At 38.5% G+C, this 19,240-nt stretch overlaps 2 protein-coding genes and 1 long non-coding RNA gene across 3 annotated transcripts; 1 reads left to right on the top strand and 2 right to left on the bottom strand.

Moving 5' to 3' along the window:
• Nucleotides 1–3,784: 3,784 nt before the first annotated feature.
• LOC111575754 (uncharacterized) lies at nucleotides 3,785–7,831 on the top strand. The gene is made up of 6 exons (XM_023281070.3): nucleotides 3,785–3,925; nucleotides 4,636–5,247; nucleotides 5,385–5,489; nucleotides 5,714–5,775; nucleotides 6,785–7,045; nucleotides 7,161–7,831. Exons 2-6 carry the CDS (start codon nucleotides 4,644–4,646, stop codon nucleotides 7,197–7,199), a joined length of 1,071 nt encoding a protein of 356 aa, XP_023136838.2. The 5' UTR covers nucleotides 3,785–3,925; nucleotides 4,636–4,643; the 3' UTR covers nucleotides 7,200–7,831.
• A 5,748-nt stretch (nucleotides 7,832–13,579) lies between these two features.
• On the bottom strand, nucleotides 13,580–15,715 carry rplp2 (ribosomal protein, large P2). The gene is made up of 5 exons (XM_023281065.3): nucleotides 15,564–15,715; nucleotides 14,195–14,318; nucleotides 14,074–14,122; nucleotides 13,890–13,988; nucleotides 13,580–13,708 (listed from the first exon to the last, which is right to left on the bottom strand). The coding sequence occupies exons 2-5, from the start codon at nucleotides 14,315–14,317 to the stop codon at nucleotides 13,632–13,634; spliced, it is 348 nt and encodes a 115-aa protein (XP_023136833.1). The 5' UTR covers nucleotide 14,318; nucleotides 15,564–15,715; the 3' UTR covers nucleotides 13,580–13,631.
• Nucleotides 15,716–17,270: 1,555 nt separating this feature from the next.
• On the bottom strand, nucleotides 17,271–18,266 carry LOC129348463 (uncharacterized). Its single transcript, XR_008600992.1, has 2 exons — nucleotides 17,942–18,266; nucleotides 17,271–17,851 (listed from the first exon to the last, which is right to left on the bottom strand). It is a non-coding gene; the product is annotated as an uncharacterized LOC129348463 (long non-coding RNA).
• Nucleotides 18,267–19,240: the final 974 nt, after the last annotated feature.

A 19,240-nucleotide genomic window follows, 5' to 3' on the forward strand; every position in this document is an offset into this window, starting at 1 on the left:
GAAGAGAATAATAAAAAATAAGTAAAATACAACACACTATAAACAGAAATGTACAGCTAGACCGGAATATATGAACACATTAGCAAAATGGTAATTGCTATAAACACAGAAGCAAAAAGCAGAGAATGCTGTTCATGGTGAAAAAATATACTGTACATGTCCATTGGAATACTGACTATTGTACAGGTGTGTAGGAATGGCTCAGCTGTTTATTACAGTGATGGCAGTGGGGAAGAAACTGTTCTTGTGTCTGGTGATTTTTGTGTACAGGGATCTTTAGTACCTGCCAGAGGGGAGGGGGGAAACAGTTTATGTCCAGAGTGAGTGGGGTCTCTGATGATGTTTTCTGCAGTCCGTACTACAGGCTGTAGTCTGTTTCTGTCCTGCTGTGTGGCTGATCCAGAGGTGCACAGGACAGATCGGATGATTGCAGTGTAGAACTGGATCAACAGCTCCTGCAGCAGGCCATGTCTCCTCAGCTGTCATAGGAAATACATCCTCTGCGGAGCCTTTTTCAGGATGGAGTGGATGTTCGTCTCTCACTGGCAGGTCCTGAGAGATTGTAGTCCCCAGGAGCTGGAAGGACTCCACAGCTATCTATGATGTGATGTGTTTAGCCACCCATCCATCCATTTTCAATCACGATCATGTCTTTGATACTTCAATAAACTTCTGGCACTCTTCGCTCTAACCAAAGGACAAACAGTACCTCCTCCACCACAACTAAAAACAACATGGTGTGAACTTCATTTCATCTTGTGCACATTTTGGAGTTCCTAAGAACAGCTGTGTTTTCTTATTTCTATGTATATTTTCATTCAGTTTCACAGTTACCTAGTGACTATAAGAAGAATGGTTGCAATACTACATTACACGAGAAAGCTCATGGCTCACTGTGTAGAACGAATAAACCATTGTTTGTTTTGACCAGATAGAATCCCTTTACTTCGTTTAAAAAGAAAAAAAAAAAAAAAAAAAAAAAATATATATATATATATATATATATATATATATATATATATATATATATATATATATATATATATATATATATATATATATATATATATATGTATGTATAGTCAGCGGTTAAAGTGCTCTGAAATGACAGGACGTGGATGTCTGAACGAGTTTTTACTGTTTTCTGAGTGACTACTTTAAACAACCTGGTCTCAGTTTGTTCCGATGCATTTTAGCAAATCCAGCTGATGTTCTGCTGCGTGTTGTTCTGATGGGAGGCTGCTGAGGGTCTGAGTGTTTCTGAGAACAAACCCGAGTTAAACCTGAAGTTCTGCTCTGGATCTGTTCCACTGAACTCAGACTAACACACAACACAGCAGTGGACGTGCTTTCATGTTGTGGGTTTTCTTGGTGAGACAATAAATAGTTTTGTGACTCGTTGTTAACCAGGAAGCCTGTGTTAAGTTGTGATTATCCCTAGCTGACATGGGCGTGTTTCCTGAACGATCACCAGGTGTTAAACACCTGACAGAATGACAGTGATCCATATAGATGAAGCAGAGTGCTTGTCGAGCTGATCGGTAGCACAATGAGTAAAACGGTGGTCTCGCAATTTTATCGCTGGATTACGTGGTTTCGAATCCTCTCACCTACTTGAAAAATACGTGTTTTTTATTTCGGCCCGCACGTTTCTTTTTACTGTCTGTAGATGATATTTACATGGATATAGACTTTATTAAGTAGTGACTGACGTTTTTCGGTGAGGTCTTCTTTATCTGGTATCTTTATTTCATGTAAATCCAGGTTTGATCGTGACGAATCTGCGGACGAAACATCTGGAGACGGAAACTATCGCCAGTTAACCTGATCACCAGTTAAACTGGAACACCGGGTTTGTTTTCGTGCTGGAGTCGCTCTCGTGTGTCGTCACTCCCTGTCCAATCAGTGGCCTGCACTATGTAGACGTCACATCTCGGCTCACTTCATCTCGCTTGGAACCTCAACCGAGAAGGTACGGAAAATCGTGCCTGATACCGTACACTATGCACATAAGGACGCCTGACGTTGATTAGCTGCGTAAATACCATTATATACAGTCTATGGTAAATACGTATGTGAATCGCATCATTGGCTGCAGCAGCCAGTCACCGGTCACTCACTGACTCACACTGAAAAATAGCACAGAATGAATTGTTACGTGTTTATTTTATTTACAATTTAGGTTGGATTTTTTTTTTTTTGTGCGCAGCGCAGATTTTCTGTGCGCAGAGACCGTGTCAGCAGTGCGCAATTGCGCACACGCGCTGCTTAGAGGGAACAGTGCACGAGGGTTAACCCTGTTTTTTCCCATTCTTTCATATTACTGCTGTCTGATCTGAACAACACGTCACCAGGGGAAAACCTCAATCTCCTTGACAACATAACAAGAACCAAATGAGGAGAGGAAAGATAATGAAACTACTATCAGCTGCTGTCTGTCAGTAACAAGGTTTTAGTTGCACTTTCCACAGGTTTCCAGTAAACAGACCAGATAAGAGATAAGTCACTGAGTCTGCTGCATGGTCATAGAAACTATTGGCTGATAGGGAAATAGGGAGGAGAAAGGCCACTTTCTATGAGTGAAGTAACTGAAAACAACTTCTTGGAATTCTTTGTCTGTCCTACATACTGAGACTGTAACATTCATGTCAACTAATTTACATGGAAAGTACTGATTACATAACGTTGGGAACTGTCTGGGGTCCATTTAGTAAACGATTAACAAAGTTATGAAGGAGGAAGTGTTGATAAGTCCTCTTTCACAATTTTCCCCTACATATTCATCAGTAATAGTAATAACCTATTAAAGGCTTGATTGGCTCAGCTTACACATCAATGGTACCATTTTTATTACATGTTTTATTTGTTGTTTGCTAACTCTACTGCAAATCCATGCTATTGTTAGCTTTTTCTCAGCAGAAAGAGCTAGATATTTCGCTAGCTATTACTGCTGACCAAGACAACAAAATGACCGATGGAAAAAAGTCAAAAGAATTTGTCTGATCCTGATAATATGAGGTAGAGTGAGACATTCAATCAAGGCTGACAATGGGATGAAAACTGGAAAAGAGGACATAGCTTTGCTCTACCCATTCTTTAGAAAACTAGTTGATGATGTTAATTCCAGCATTTCATGTGATTCACCCTTTTCTTCTTCTTCTACCAGCTAAAAGGTTGTTGTGGGACACACATTCCACGCATGATAATTATTTAAAATATTTTGTTGATTTAAAAATGCTCCCACAATTACAAGAGACATCAATGGGGGAAAAAGGAGATTTTAACTGTTTTATTTGAGATCAAATTTGGTCATCAGGAGGGTGGGACAAAAGAAAAATGGCATTTTAGTTAGAACCTATTTGGCATTTTAGAAAATGTTTTCAAACATTCTTTCTCCTAGTTGTTTTTTTTTTAGATTTGGTCTCATGACAAATGAGTTTACACAACCAACTGCATGTTTTAGTATTTTGTACGTGGATTACCTGAAATGTAATGGGAAGAACTGTAAAATGTCCTCCAGCTGTCGGAAGACCCTGAAGGTAACACTGTCTCTGTTAAATGCGGCCGCTGACAGGAAGTGAAATGTGCTGTAGTTCCTGTAAAAGGTGGCTCCTTCCACCTCCGTATTTTCCACTGCAGAACAGAAAGCGACGCCGAAACCGTAAACAAGCGTCGAGCCTGACGCCTTGTGACTCTCAACGCAAAGCAGGGAAACAGGTGATGTTTATAGATCTTTACTTCCGCCCCTCCGACGTGACGACATCAGGTGAGCAGGACCCAGCGAGGTGACCTAATATGGGCGGAGAGGAGCCGCCTGAGCAGGTAGACAGACGGAGAGACCCTTCGTGAAGATCACAGCTTTAACAGAGGAACTAGAGGAATATACGACTTTACAGCGGATTTAAACGGCCTGACAGCGGTGAAGGTGAGTCACTGATCCAGCTGCTGTAGCCTTAAATAACTACTGGACGACTTTAGGAGCTTCTTCTGGTTTTTACTGTTCTTCCTCTTCTTTTGCGTGTGTGTCAAAACGTTTACTGCAGCTGTGAAAGCCTCAGATTTGCTTCTGGATCTTCTGAAGCAGCTATATGGGAAAACTGACACGCTTTTATTAACGTATGAGTAGTTAAGAGCTGAAAGTTACAGTTAATCCATCAGATTGTAAACTAATCTAAGCTTCTCATGTGAAAATATGTCGGACCAACAAGCAGTTATGTCATAAGTCAGAGTGCTTTATCAGCAGAGATAATCAGTATTTGCACCTTTATTATAGCTTAGCTTGGCCACAGATAAGTATTACTGTTATTGTGTTCATTATTGATTAATCTGCTGATCAATTTCTTAATTAATTGATTAATTTTTGGGTCTAAATCAGTGAAAAATGTCCACTTTTCTTTCTAAATCCCAAACTGACATCTATACAGTGCTTGTTTTGTCTGCCCAGCACTACAAAAAAACAGATCTGTTCAGTTTAGTGTCACATAAAACAGCATCTGGACCTGACATTATTGATTTAAAAAGATTCTGTGAATTACCTCTAAAGTGTTTCCCAAGATTTTTTAATGTATCAGTGATTTCTGGCGATTTCAAGACAGCGAGTAAGCTGTTGTGTGTCTGCTGTTGTCTTTTTTTCAGAGACTATTATGGAAATGCAAGAGGAAAACCAAAGGCCTGAGGACAGCCAGCTGATTTCTGTCCCTCACAAGGATACGATCCGTCTGCTGGAGGTGTACGTCAAGCGCAGCCTCAGCCTGAACGACGGCTCGCTGGGAGATAAGAGGGCCGGCAAGAAGGAGAAGTGGGTGACCATGCCAAAAAGACATCGGCGACATTCCAGCGACCCGTCCCTTCACTTGGCCGAGGGGTTGAATGACGGGGACATCGGTGTGTTTTCTGTGGTTGAACCTCCGAAAAATTTGCCCGAGACGTGTCCTGAAGAACCAGAAAAGCCCAAAAAGAAGAAAAAGAAGACCAAGAAACCCTCACTGTGGAAGAGTTTTGTTGGACTTTTCTCTCAGAAGAGCAGCAAGGACAAAGAGGACGACGAAGAGGAGGACAGCCCGCCAGAGATGTCCGAGTCCACAGTCCCCACGACGCCCTTCCAGTCCACGACTCCGGTCACCTTACGCAAGAAAGCCATGAAAAGGAAGTCCATAAGAAGGAGGTTCTCAAAAAGACGGTTATCTCTGATAAAACCAAATAAACCCGGTAAAGATCTGAACCTCGATGACATCACTGGAGTGGAAGGTGAGTCTGGGAATGAATTCACTTTATTTATGAAATTACAGTATTTGAAGTCAAATATTAACTGTTGTAAAAGTGCTTTATTTGCATTTTGTTTTTGCATATGTTCACTTACAACCGACCAAACTGTTGCTTTGCAGCTGTCATCAGTGTGGAACCAACATACTCTTATTACGAGAAAGTGACAGAGGAGCTGGAAAAAATAGTCCACGAGGTCAAAGAGGAAGCCAGACCTCTTTCAGATGGTGAGAAACTGTTCAATACCGTTTAAAATAGCATAGTGCTGACGGCAAGCGTGGTAAAAGAAAACCAAAGTAATCAGAAAACTGATGCCCTGGATATGAAAGTGAAAGTTGTATTGAAAAAAACAGCTGATTATACACCATTAACTGTCTATTATGTAAAAGCTGCTGTGACTATTATGGACAACGCATTAATGCTACTTCCCCTTTGTGCTGTTTGCTCTCAGAGGAAGTAATCGAAAGAATCATCGCTCTGACAAAGAAGCAGGGCGACGCCATAGATGATAAGGTTGGTATTTATTTTACACATTAAATATGAGCTGATGAAAGTCAGGATGAGATCCGCAGTGCTTTTGTGGTCCTGTCACAGTGTGGATATTTGTACGATTATAATTTTAGTTTATTATGAAGGAGACAAAGTTTCTTCATCAGAAAGCAGAAGCTAATCAATGAACCATATCAAACATTATACAGATAATAAATACAAAGTCCTATTAAGCTTACAAACTCCAGCACTCATGTTAAAGGGATTGTGTCTTTCTGCAATATTCTCTTTGTCTTCACCTCTGCATGGGATGAATGTTTTCTGTTTCTGTAGTGATAGTGAGAACAAAATCAAGTGTAACAGGAGCCAGAAAGGAAGAGGTTCATTAAATAAGATGTAGTGTCGTAAAACCTGCTACACAAAGCACAACATGCCACCTGACTGATCTGAATTAACCCTGAAGGACCCAAATATAGAAACAAAATGAGCAAAAAATAAATAAACAAAAAATGTATATATATATATATATATATATATATATATACACACACATACATACACATATGAAATTCGCTGGATTTTGGTTGATTTTTTTTTTTACCCGAATGTTCTCAAGAAACTTTTTTTTTTTTTTTTAACATTTCTTTTGTTTCCACCAAAAAATGTTCAAAAATTTCCCAAAAATGTTGAAAATGTGAAAGTTTACACTGTGAAAATAAATTTTTTCCCCACATTTTCAAACTTTAAAACGGGTCAATTTGACCCGCAGGACACACGACGGTTAATTCTTTTGTGACATTATATTGAACAAGCAATCAACACAGTGAGAAAATAAGTGGCAGATTAATCAATAATGGAAATGATCGCCATCTGCAACCACAATAAAACTGCTTTCAGCTTTCTACATGTTCTAAATTATCTAGCCATATTGTTGAGATCAGATTAGGAAATGGTGACTGGCTGTTTTCCCAGTGTTATTCTGTGTTTGTGAATATTTGCAGTGAAAATCAAAGTGTATTTCTGTCTCCTCCAGCTGAGAGACAACCCCACCCTGAACAACTTCTTCCAGCGGATGACGTACTCTTCCTTCCAGAAGCTGGCCGATGATTACCTGCAGAAAGAAGCGTCGCCGACCCACAGTCCTCCCACCGTCCTCCCAACAGCACCGGAGCTGGTCAAACTGGCCTTCACGCTCGACTTCACGGCCAGGATAGCCGGACTCTCCAGACAGAACGTCGGCCACATCACTGGTCTGGGGAACCGATATCTACAGGACCGGTTTAAATACAGTCAGGTAGGATGGAAACATGATGATAGAAATGTAGCTGCTTTCTGTACATCAGTTCCTGTGTTTTTAATTTATCCGTGAAAAAATGCCAGAGAGAAACAACTGTTGTCATCTCCTGCAGGCCTGCACAGATCACCCATGGTCCGACAGTGATGACTGAGATGGCGGCGTGCAGAGACAAAGCTGCAAGTGATGTCTTTCCTCTCAGTGCCACAGGTGTGGTTCAGAATGTGTTGCAAGCATAAGTTCCTCTTTACAAACTCTAGAAACAAGGCACTACATCAGACAAGTTGTTAGCCGGGGAACAGGCACACAACTTGCTGCCATTTTTATTTGGTTTTTACTATTTTGTGATTGAATAGTTTTGCTGCAACGGCATGTTTACTGAGCACACAGCCTGGAAGGTTTGACTGTGTGAGTTTGTGTACATAAGTGTTGACTTTCACATGAAAGGTCAACGCAGAAACCGAGACCTTAGTAAGCCTTGTGCTAAAACATGATATTGCATGAGAAAAGCAACATTTCAGAATCACAACAGGTCAATGGTTCTACAGGCAGCACTTTAAATATTACACTCTTTTTGCCAAATTGAATTGTGCACATTGATTTGTAGTGATACAAAAGAGCAGTGCAATAGCCTTTAATGTATATAAGCTAGAAACTTTGCTAGTTTAAAAAAATAAAAAAACTTTTTATGTTTAGCTAATTTAAAATGTGACAATGTTTGTTATTGTGAATGCTGGCATTCATGTTACGAACTCAAACAAAATAAAAAAAAACTACTTAATTTAATATTCAAATGTGTGTTTTTGTCATCATGAAACACTATGTATGCAGTCTGCTAATCTAACTTCTATCTCCATAAGCATCAGAATCAGAATGTCTTTATGGTCATTGTATTAAAACAACAAAATTAAAAGTGCAGTTCTTTAACCCTCGTGTCGTCCTGCGGGTCAAAATTAATTCGTTTTAAAGTTTGAAAATGTGGGGAAAAAAACAATATTTTCTCAGTGAAACGTCTGATGTCCACATTTTCAACATTTTGGGGAAAGTTTTGAACATTTTTTGGTAGAAAAAAAAATGTTAAAAATGTTTCTTAAGAATATTCACAAAATTTTTTTTTCTGAATGTTCTTAAAGAAAATATTAGAAATTTGACTGATATATATATGTAATCACTTTAGATATTTTTACTCATTTTTTGAAGATTTTACTCATTTTTTGAAAATATTTACAAGAATTTTCTTGCCAAATTTGAGGGATTTTTTTAAAATGATACTTTTAAGGTAAATTTTTAAGGAATTATTGGAATTTTCTCCCTGAAGGTTTTGCAAATTTTCAGAAATTTGGGAAATTTTTTGGGTGAATTTTTTATTTTTTTTCAGACAAGGAAACAATAGTTTGTTGCCCGTAAATGAAGACAACAGGAGGGTTAAGTGCATAATAAATAAAATAACATAAAAAACAAAATAAAAAATGTAAGACCGTCACTATAAAAACATTCATAAAAAAACATCCATCAAATAAAACCCATTAAACACTAGAATTTTGCATGCAATAAATAAAGCAAGGCAGAACCAAGACGAGCACAGATGGGCCTCACCATGTCAGGAAATAATCAACTTTATTCCAGTAAATCCATAGAGGAATCCTTCCTCTCATATTTACTGAAGTAAATGTAAAATCTAACATCCATCCATTATCTCTACACCGCTTAATCCTCATTAGTGTTACTAGGGGGCTGGAGTCTATCCCAGCTGACTTATGGTGAAGGTGAGGGACACCCTGGACAGCCTATCACAGAACTACACATAGAGACAAACAATCACACTCACATAATGACTCAGCACCACTGTTAAATTGCATTTGTTGCACTATTGTTGTTTACCCATTTGTTTGTTGCAGCTTGCTTGTTTCTTTTTAATCCCTGTTCGGTCGATCCAGTCATGTAAAATCCATCTTTTGTGGCTGCATAGTCACATATTAACGATCAATGTAATATGAAAAAGATAACATATTTTTACGGTGGCCGAGGGATGCAAACGCAGCACAAAAACAATTTATTTTTTGTGGGTGTTTTTGTCTCTTGCAGGGCGTTCCGTTTTTGTGCTGCGTTTGCACCCCTCGGCCACCGTACAGGGCTACACATACAGACAATCACACCCACTACTCATCTACAGACAATTTAGAATCTCCAATTAACCTGAGCCTGTTTCTGGACTGTGGTGGGAAGCCGTAGTACCCGGAAAAAACCCAAACATGCACAGGAAGAACATGCAAACTCCATGCAGAAAGATCCCAGGAAGGCTGAGACGCAAACCAGAGATCTTCTAGCTGCAGATCAAATGTGCTAAGCATTACAGCCGCTGTGCAGTCATGTAAAAAGCTACCAAAGTGAAAAATGTCAAACAGCCGTAGGCTAATGGATAGCTGTTTGGACTTGTTTAGGGGTGGGCTTGGACTTGGGTTTGGACTTGTTTGGAATCTGGCTTCCAGACAAAAACATAAAGTCCCCTTTTTGGTCAGAAGGTAATTACTGATAGACATGCAACTGGTGACAAGTAAACACTACTACATTTTTAGATGTTAGAAACCAAAAAAGTTGAGAAGTTCTGCTCTTAAAGATGCAGGAATGTGGAGCATTTTATGAGACTTTGATTCACATAAACTATATTGCCAAAAGTATTTGCTCACCCATCCAAATAATCAGAATCAGGTGTTCCAATCACTTCCATGGCCACAGGTGTATAAAATCAAGCACCTAGGCTGCAGACTGCTTTTACAAACATTTGTGAAAGAATGGCTCGCTCTCAGGAGCTCAGTGAATTCCAGCGTGGAACTGTGATAGGATGCCACCTGTGCAACAAATCCAGTCGTGACATTTCCTGGCTCCTAAATATTCCACAGTCAACTGTCAGCTGTATTATAAGAAAGTGGAAGTGTGTGGGAACGACAGCAACTCAGCCACCAAGTGGTAGGACACGTAAACTGACGGATGCTGAGGAGCATAGTGCCAAGAGGTGGCCAACTTTCAGCAGTCAATCGCTACAGACCTTCAAACTTCATGTGGCCTTCAGATTAGCTCCAGAACAGTGCTTCAGCAGAGAGCTTCATGGAATGGGTTTCCATGGCTGAGCAGCTACATCCAAGCCATACATCACCAAGTGCAATGCAAAGCGTGGGATGCAGTGGTGTAAAGCAGCCACCACTGGACTCTAGAGCAGTGGAGACACGTTCTCTGGTGTGACCAATCACGTTTCTCCATCTGGCAATCTGATGGACCAGTCTGGGTTTGGTGGTTGTCAGGAGAACCATACTTGTCGGACTGCATTGTGCCAAGTGTAAAGTTTGGTGGAGGGGGGATTATGGTGTGGGCTTGTTTTTCAGGAGCTGGGCTTGGCCCCTTAGTTCCAGTGAAAGGAACTCTGAATGCTTCAGCATACCAAGACATTTTGGACAATTCCATGCTCCCAACTTTGTGGGAACAGTTTGGAGCTGGTCCTTCCTCTTCCAACATGACTGTGCACCAGTGCACAAAGCAAGGTCCATAAAGACATGGATGACAGAGTCTGGTGTGGATGAACTTGACTGGCCTGCACAGAGTCCTGACCTCAACCTCATAGAACACCTTTGGGATGAATTAGAGCAGAGACTGAGAGCCAGACCTTCTGGTCCAACATCAGTGTGTGACCTCACAAATGAGCTTCTGGAAGAATGGTCAAAAATTCCCATAAACACACTCCTAAACCTTGTGGACAGCCTTCCCAGAAGAGTTGAAGCTGTTATAGCTGCAAAGGGTGGACCCACGTCATATTGAACCCTATGGATTAGGAATGGGATGTCACTTACGTTCATATGCGAGTCAAGGCAGGTGAGCAAATACTTTTGGCAATATAGTGTATCTGGAGTCTTACATCTGAATCACAAAGACAACAGCCTGCAGCCTGGGAGGGCATGTTTGAAAATTAGTGCATTCATGAGAGCAAAATTAACCTGTCATGACAATAACTGCTTCTACCTCATGAACAGTGTGGTTCAGTCAAGTTTATGATGTACACAATCAGAATGTGAATATCTACACTACCATTCAAAAGTTTGGGGTCACCCAGACAATCCCATGTTTCCCATGAAAACTCCCACTTTTATCCATGTGCTAACATAACTGCACAAGGGTTTTCTAATCATCAGTTAGCCTTTCAACACCATTAGCTAACACAATGTAGCATTAGAACACAGGAGTGATGGTTGCTGGAAATGTTCCTCTGTACCCCTATGGAGATATTCCATTAAAAATCAGCCATTTCCAGCTAGAATAGTCATTTACCACATTAACAATGTCTACACTGGATTTCTGAGTCATTTAATGTTATCTTCATTGAAAAAAATGCTTTTCTTTCAAAAATAAGGACATTTCTAAGTGACTCCAAACTTTAGAGCAGTAGTGTACATTCAGAACAAACATTTTACATTGATAACAAATGTATTTTGTGTGTAATAATATTTTAGGCCTTGTTTGACAGAGTCTGAAATAGACCCGACGTACAGGATGCCAGATAATTCTGTAATAGAATGTGACAGGCTGTCAGCTGCGTGATGAAAGCATGCAGTGATGTCTCTCACCTGTAGAACAGGTTCCAGTGTAAGCAGCAGACCTTTCCAGTGAAGAACAGCCTGAGTATCACTCAGGATCATGGACTCACTGGGGATTTCTGTGCATCCACAACAACTGTAGTCACACCAGAGAAAACAGCAGAGGCAGAGAAAAGAATCACAAATAGTCACAGTTCATCTTGTTGGGACAAACTGTTCTGTGACACAAACCACAGGAATCTAATTGGATTTGTGCGAAATTTGACGTGAAATCAATCGTCTTACTTCTTTAGGTTTTTTGGTGTTGTTTCAGATGTAACAATAAGAACTAGACTTGCTTATTATGTTGACACAGATCCAGGTCATGTCAGGTAGGACAAACGGGACGTGGAGAGTGGCAGGTAGTGGAAAGTTTTAGGTCACATTTCTCCAGAGGATTATTGAGAAGCTAACTGACTAAAGATGATTAAACAAGCAGTTACACAATTAAACTGAATAATAATGAAATTACAAAAGCTGAACTGCGGTTTGACTAATGATTCACATTTCATATGTGCATGAGGCAGCAGAGTCTTGGCTCAGGGCAGTGAAAGCAGAGTAATTAATAACGTAAATGACAGCTCTGCTGCACTGAAATGTCCACAGTTGCACAAGACCAGACCTCTGCTTCCAAGACAGCAGCTGCTATTGTTCATGTGTTTGGCAGTCTAAGATTTTCACTGGGACAAATTTCCATTGTGGACACAGAGTTGCATAAATTCCTGTTTGAAGAACATCAGCATCTACTTAAGACTTTTCCCTTTAACCCTCGTGTCGTGCTGCGGGTCAAAACTGACCCGTTTTAAAGTCTGAAAATGTGGAAAAATTATTTTCACAGTGAAGCTTCTGATGTCCACATTTTCAACATTTTTGGGAAATCTTTGAACATTTTTTGGTGGAAAAAAAGAAATGTTAAAAATGTTTCTTAAGAACATTCACACAAAAAATCTATCAAAATCCAACAAAATTCACCGAATTTTGTTTTTTTGTGAATGTTCTTAAAGAAAATAGAAGTTTTACTGATATATATATATATACATGGAATCACTTTAGATATTTTTAGCATTTTTTTTGAAGATTTTTATTCATCTTTTGAAATTATTTACAAGAATTTTCTTGTCAAATTTGGGGGATTGTTTTTTTTTTTTTTTTTAAAATAGAACTTTTAAGGGAAACTTTTAAGGAATTATTGGAATTTTCTTCCCAAAGGTTTTGCAAATTTTCAGATATTTGGGGATTTTTTTTGCTGATTTTTTTTCAGACAAGGAAACAATATTTTTGGTGCCTGTAAATGAGGACAACAGGAGGGTTAAAGTGTTAAACCTGTTTTTATAAGTCTGGCCATGACGGCATGTTTAACATCGTTCTCATGGTTGTAAAGATCATTATCAGATCTAATCTACTTGTTCATCAAATCAAGTTGGAAGAATTTAATGTAACTTGAGAAACACACAGAAAACCTGCACTTTGTTTTTCTACTTGATAAAGGCCTGTTTCTGTGCTGCTCACCGACACCACCACTGTAAGTCATCCTTTATAACACCAGTACAAAACCTTATGTCATTAAATACATGAGATGACAGCTAAACCTCAGCCAGTTGTGGAGCAGCAGCAGTTTCTAATCCTGTGTTGAATTTTAATGGTGTGGCTAACTTCAGTTTTGGCTCGCTGCTCGTTCCTTCATGACTGTGCTATTGTGTGGTTTCAGTTATCTGACCACATGCAGGGTCTGGATTGCCCAATGACAGCAGGTTGCCCAGTCTTGACTATTCATAGCAACCAACAAAGTTGCTTTCATCATCAAACCCCGGACAATTTATTCCTGGAACACTTAACTGTAATGTCTTTGGGAATAATTACTTCTGTCCAATAACATATAAGGAAGATCCCATGAAAGGACAAAACAATGTGCTTTGTGTAAACCTTTTACATTTTTATTGCCTTTTAAACACAGAGAAGGAAAATTAATCAAAAAGTCCGAAGCCCATGTCTTCGTCTGACTCCTCTGATTCCTCTTTCTTCTCTTCCTTTTTCTCTTCCGCTGGAAATGAGACCAAAGATGACAGTCAGCGACAATGTCTACAGTCTACTTTGCTGCTAAATGCTACTGGAGCTTCATTTAAGGTAAGGATTAATGCCATTTAGAACCTCAGTGTATCTTACAAAATATTCTTAAGCTTCTCTTTATCAATTTAAGCTAAGAAAGATAGATATATACATACCAGCAGCAGGTGCAGCCCCAGCTCCAGCAGCCCCACCACCAGCAGCGGCAGGCGCTGCCACAGCGCCACCTGCTGGTACAGAGGCTAACTTAGAGAGGCCTGTGGAAAGAGGAAAAATATTTTTAGTAAACTTTCATGTAGGTCATCTTGAACTCTGAAGTTGTTTCCATTGAAGGACGTATACCTGAGTTCATGACTTCATTGATGTCTTTGCCGTTCAACTCACTAATGACCTGTAGAAAGTAAAAGATATTAGTATATGGCACCTGCAATGTCAAAAAAATGACCACTAGTCAATGGCATACCTTATTTAAGCGTTCGTCATCGGCCTCAATTCCTACACTGCCCAAGATGACCTTGATGTCCTTAGCAGAGGGGCTGGTGTTTCCACCGAGCACAGCGAGGAGGTAAGCGGCCACGTAACGCATTCTGTAGAGGAGACAGGAAATGGCAGGTGAACAATCTGTGCATGAAGCTTCACCGACATCAAGTCTCTTCAAGTATGTAAAAGCACAACATGGAATCAAATATATTCAACTGGAAACTTTAATATGTGAAAAATGTTCCTTTACTTGATGAAAAAAAATAATGACATGATGAGTCTTTCAAGAGTTAAGCAGATTCTACCAACATCTGAAATTAACAATTCCACCATTTGAGGAGATTATGATTAATACTTCATAATAAAAATTATTATAAAACAATGACAGAAGTCAGTGTTAAAAAGACGACTGCAATTACCACTGAATATTAACCATGCTACTGATTATAACCTACATGCCTGATTGGTCTAGAAAATGCACAAACGCAGGAAATGATGCTCAACACAATTTACCAATGCCCACATTCAGCCGTGTACTTTCTCAGACCTGATGTTTACTACACAGAAAACTATGAAAACCAGCAAATAGTCAAATCTGATGGGGTTTTTTGTTAAGTGTGCACCTATTTGTTAGAATCAAATAATTATCTGCACATTTTAGCTCCAAATAAGATGTGTAAGGCAGTCACGATCATGGCGAATGAAATACAGTGAAAATATTGCATATCTGTATGTGATTACTACAATTTTCTGCCTTTTCTAAGGAACAGAATTTAGCATCCTGTCTTAGTTACCACCCCACATCAGTGCTTATAGTCACCACTAGGCGGCTAGCATGCATTCTAGCAGCTTTATTTAAGTCTTATAACGACGTGCTACCTACATGTAATAAAAACTGCCTAATAAACTCGAATATAGACAGCAGTATTTAACACTAGTGTCTGAATATTGTTGAGTAATGAGCGTAAACACGTTGGGGAGGAGCCCGGTTTGACGTTAGCTTGGCTAGCGCTACTTATTAGCATACTAAAACGACGTTTAACTGATATTAAACACGAACAAAGAGACGAGCGTGAAAAGGTAATTGTCTGACTTTGTTTTTCACTGCTAAGACGCGTTGTAACGACCGTTTAAGCGGCGTTAGAAACACGTTAAGTTGTAAAAACCTGTTTATTCCGAGCTAACTGCCGACAGCATGGCGCCCAGTGTTTGTAGCCGTCCTCTATTAGCCAACAACGACACATTTATCGCTCATTAAAAGCGACCATGGAGAGTGTCTCGCTTAAAAAAAACACAACGAAGCGCAAACTGACCGACACAGGATGTGTAAAACTGGCGAAATGTGGACTCACTTTTAAGTCTAAGTAGACACGAAACGTCGGTCACGCTAGAAGATCCGGAAGAGACAGGAGTTCGGGACAGGAAGTTATAAGAATTAATAGCGTCGATTTAATTGGCCAGTTTGGATGGCAGTCATTACGTCAGCATTTTCGTGTCCAGCTATGTGTCAATAAGATTGACTGAGTTGTTTACCAACACTTTCTGTATTTAGCATTTAAATGCAAACTGTGTGAACACCTTCCACTGTTATATTAAACGTTATGTTATTTAACCCTCCTGTTGTCCTCATTTACAGGCACCAAAAAATAGTGTTTCCTTGTCTGAAAAAAATCCAAAAATTCAGCAAAAAATTCCCCAAATTTCTGAAAATTTACAAAACCTTTAGGAAGAAAATTCCAACAATTCCTTAAAAGTTTCCCTTGAAAGTTTTATTTTAAAAAAAATCACCCAAATTTGGCAAGAAAATTCTTGTAAATATTTTCCAAAAAAATGAGTAAAAATCTTCCAAAAAATCCTAAAAATATCTAAAGTGGTTACATATATATCAGTAAAACTTCTTTAAGAACATTCACAAAAAAAATCAACCAAAATCCAATGAAATTCACTGGATTTTGGTTGATGTTTTTGTGAATGTTTTTAAGAAACATTTTTAACATTTCTTTTGTCCCACCAAAAAGTGTTCAAAGATTTCCCAAAAATGTTGAAAATGTGGAAAATGTTGAAAATTCATGCCGTTTGTCTCATTTTTTAAAATTGTTTTGTGTCTTGTTTTTATCATTTTTCATCTCATTTTTGTAATATTTTGACTTGTTTTTGTTGTTTTTTTGTCTTTTTTTGTTGTTTTGATCATATATAAAATATTATATCATTCAGTTCCAGATAGCTGAGACTAAATGTTTTGTTCCTTTGTAGATAAACTGTGATCTGGAAGTTTTAATGTGTAAATGATTAACTGAGGCTGAATGTTGCTGAAACTGATGTTATTTTACTTAGGAAATTTCAGGTTGTTCATGATGTTTTGTAAAAAGATAGTTCCTTAAATGTGAACATTTTTGCACTAAAACAAAGGAAACATTAGGGGTTGTGGTTATTTATAAGTTATTATGCTCTGATTTTACTGGTCACTGGAGATCAAATTGGGCTGAATGTGGACCTGAACTAGAATGAGTTTGACACCCTTGTACTGAAGTAAAAGTAGTAACACCTTAAAATAAAAACACTTGCATCAGACGAAATGTAGTTTCTTAATCAGCAAAATGTATCAGAAATATCAAATTAATTAACAGCATTTGCAAGGCAGCAGAAGGGCGCCTTTCATGATATTAAATTGTTGTATTGTCATTATTTCTGATGCATTCCCAGTGCACTGCTTTTTATCATTGCAACTGGTGAACTAGTGCTTATTTTAATATTTCAGTGGGTGTATCTATATATACCAGTTCATAATGTCATTATAAGTCATAAATATACATATATAATTTATAACTTTAGATATGAAGTAAATGTAATAGGAAAACTATAATGCAGTGTTTGGATTCAAGAGCAGAGGAGATCAAATAGTTGTCAGGTCTCCCCTTAAAATGACACTCAAATACCTCTAGATTTGTTATTTAAATGCATTATAGCAGCAGCCCTTCATGTACCACAAGAACAATTCAAATAAATTGAAATTGCAGTGTGTCGTGTGCTGCTTTATAACAGTACTCTGAGACAGTTAATTGCATATTATTGTGTTTATTTCCATCAAGTCACTAACAGAAAGTATGGAGTATGGAGGATGTCCAGTCATTTCCTCTCGTTAAGCTGTAGCTATAAATGGATTATTTAGTGAGGAGCTGTGATACCACGTGTGCTTTAAATGTTATAGAAGACCTCCGAAAAGTGGTGACCCAACAATGGAATCGACTTCTTCGACGACCTACAACTCGGCCAGCTCCTCGTGTCGCTCCTGTTTGAGGAGCCAGTCGAACAAAAAGATCACAGAATCTGACACGAACTCCACGATCTTCTTCACGTTTGTCACATACCACATTTTATAGCAACATTCTCCCAGCAACACGAGCGAAAAAAGGACCAAAAACCCCAGGAAGAAGCGGTCTAAGTAATAGTTTGCCTTTTCCCTGGAGGTCCACTGCTCCCGAGGCAGCGCACGTCGAGCTTCGTTGTATTTGCCGAAATGCAGCAAGGCTCTGTATTCGTCATCCAGCTCGTTATCCGCTGGAGCCTCCAGGTCTTGGCTGCCCTCTGCTCCATCAGCTTCAGCCATTTTAGAGCAATTTGGTGCAGTAGATTCTGTAGTCTGAAGACAGCAACAGAAACAAGATATGACATCTGAAGACTTAAGCAGGGAAAGTGTTTCTTAGACGCCTGAAGAACCGTAAAGCCTTACCTTGAAGACGATTAGTCTTTTAGATGAGATGAAGACACACACAAGATTGAGATTCTCACAATGACACCGTATGACTGGCCCGTCAACATGAGTTGGGCCACAGGAGTTGGTGGTGTGAAGGCAGTAAATGCCAGGTTGGTTATGCGGCGTCGCTCACTAAGATGAGGGCTGTGGATTAGACCACACTCAGCACTTTCAAATCCCTCAGCGAGGATGAAGGTGACAGATGGTAATGTACATATCGATGTGTCTGTGACCCACGGACAGACAGAGACAGAGATAGAGCTTTAACATGTTCATAAATCTGATTTACACTGTAAAAAATGTTCGTACATTTTACAGTGAAAAAAAACTGTCAAACCATGACGGTAAAAATCTGTAAACTCTAAAACAGCTTGATGCCGTTTATATAACCCTGAATCACCATAAACAGGTTAATCAGGAGAAAAGTGTGTTTTTGAGATTTTTTTCTCTTGAAAAAATACATTTCCCATCATCATCATTTTTCATTTAATTCTTGAAAGGAATGCAGTTTTTCCCAGATTGCAGTTAATGTTGTCATAAATATTAAAGCATATGTCTGTTATTAACACAAAACTACATCAATTTGACCAGTACAAACTGTATTTTTTCCATTGCCATGTTACTTGTTATAAATATTGCAGCATGTTTCCATTACCAGTACATCAATATGTACATGTAACTGGGAAAAACTCTGTTCTTTTAGAGAATTAAATGCAAAAAATGACAGTATTGTTCTACATATTACAGCATTTTTCCATTAAAAACTGTGCAGGAGTCAAACATTTTTTACAGTGCACTGTAAAAAATTGTTTGTATATTAAAGTTCTGGCCAGAATGCTACTGTAAAATTACAGTAAAGCATTTTCTACATTTACGGTAAAGAAATGCATTGATGTTGTTGATTTTAGGGTTTAAAAACGTGCTTCATTCCATATTTTACTTTATTATATTTTTAACCTTAAAAATGTTAAAATTGACTTAAAATATTATATAAAATAAAGTTTGTGTAGCTTATAAATATTACAGCATTTTTCAGTTATCAGCACAATTTTTAACGTATTTAACATTAAATATATGGATTTTTAGTAAAAATTGCGATTAAAGCTGTCAAGAATATTAAAACATTTGTCCGTTATTAACACAAAAGTAACTAACTGTATTTTTTACAAGTATTAAATGCAGAAATTGCCATGTTATTTGTTAAATAAATATTACAGCATGTTTCCAGTACAACAATATGTACATTTAACTGGGAAAAACTGTATTCTTTTCAAG

Source organism: Amphiprion ocellaris, unplaced genomic scaffold, assembly GCF_022539595.1.
Source record: "Amphiprion ocellaris isolate individual 3 ecotype Okinawa unplaced genomic scaffold, ASM2253959v1 Aocel_unscaffolded234, whole genome shotgun sequence".
NCBI classification, from domain to species: Eukaryota; Metazoa; Chordata; class Actinopteri; family Pomacentridae; genus Amphiprion; species Amphiprion ocellaris.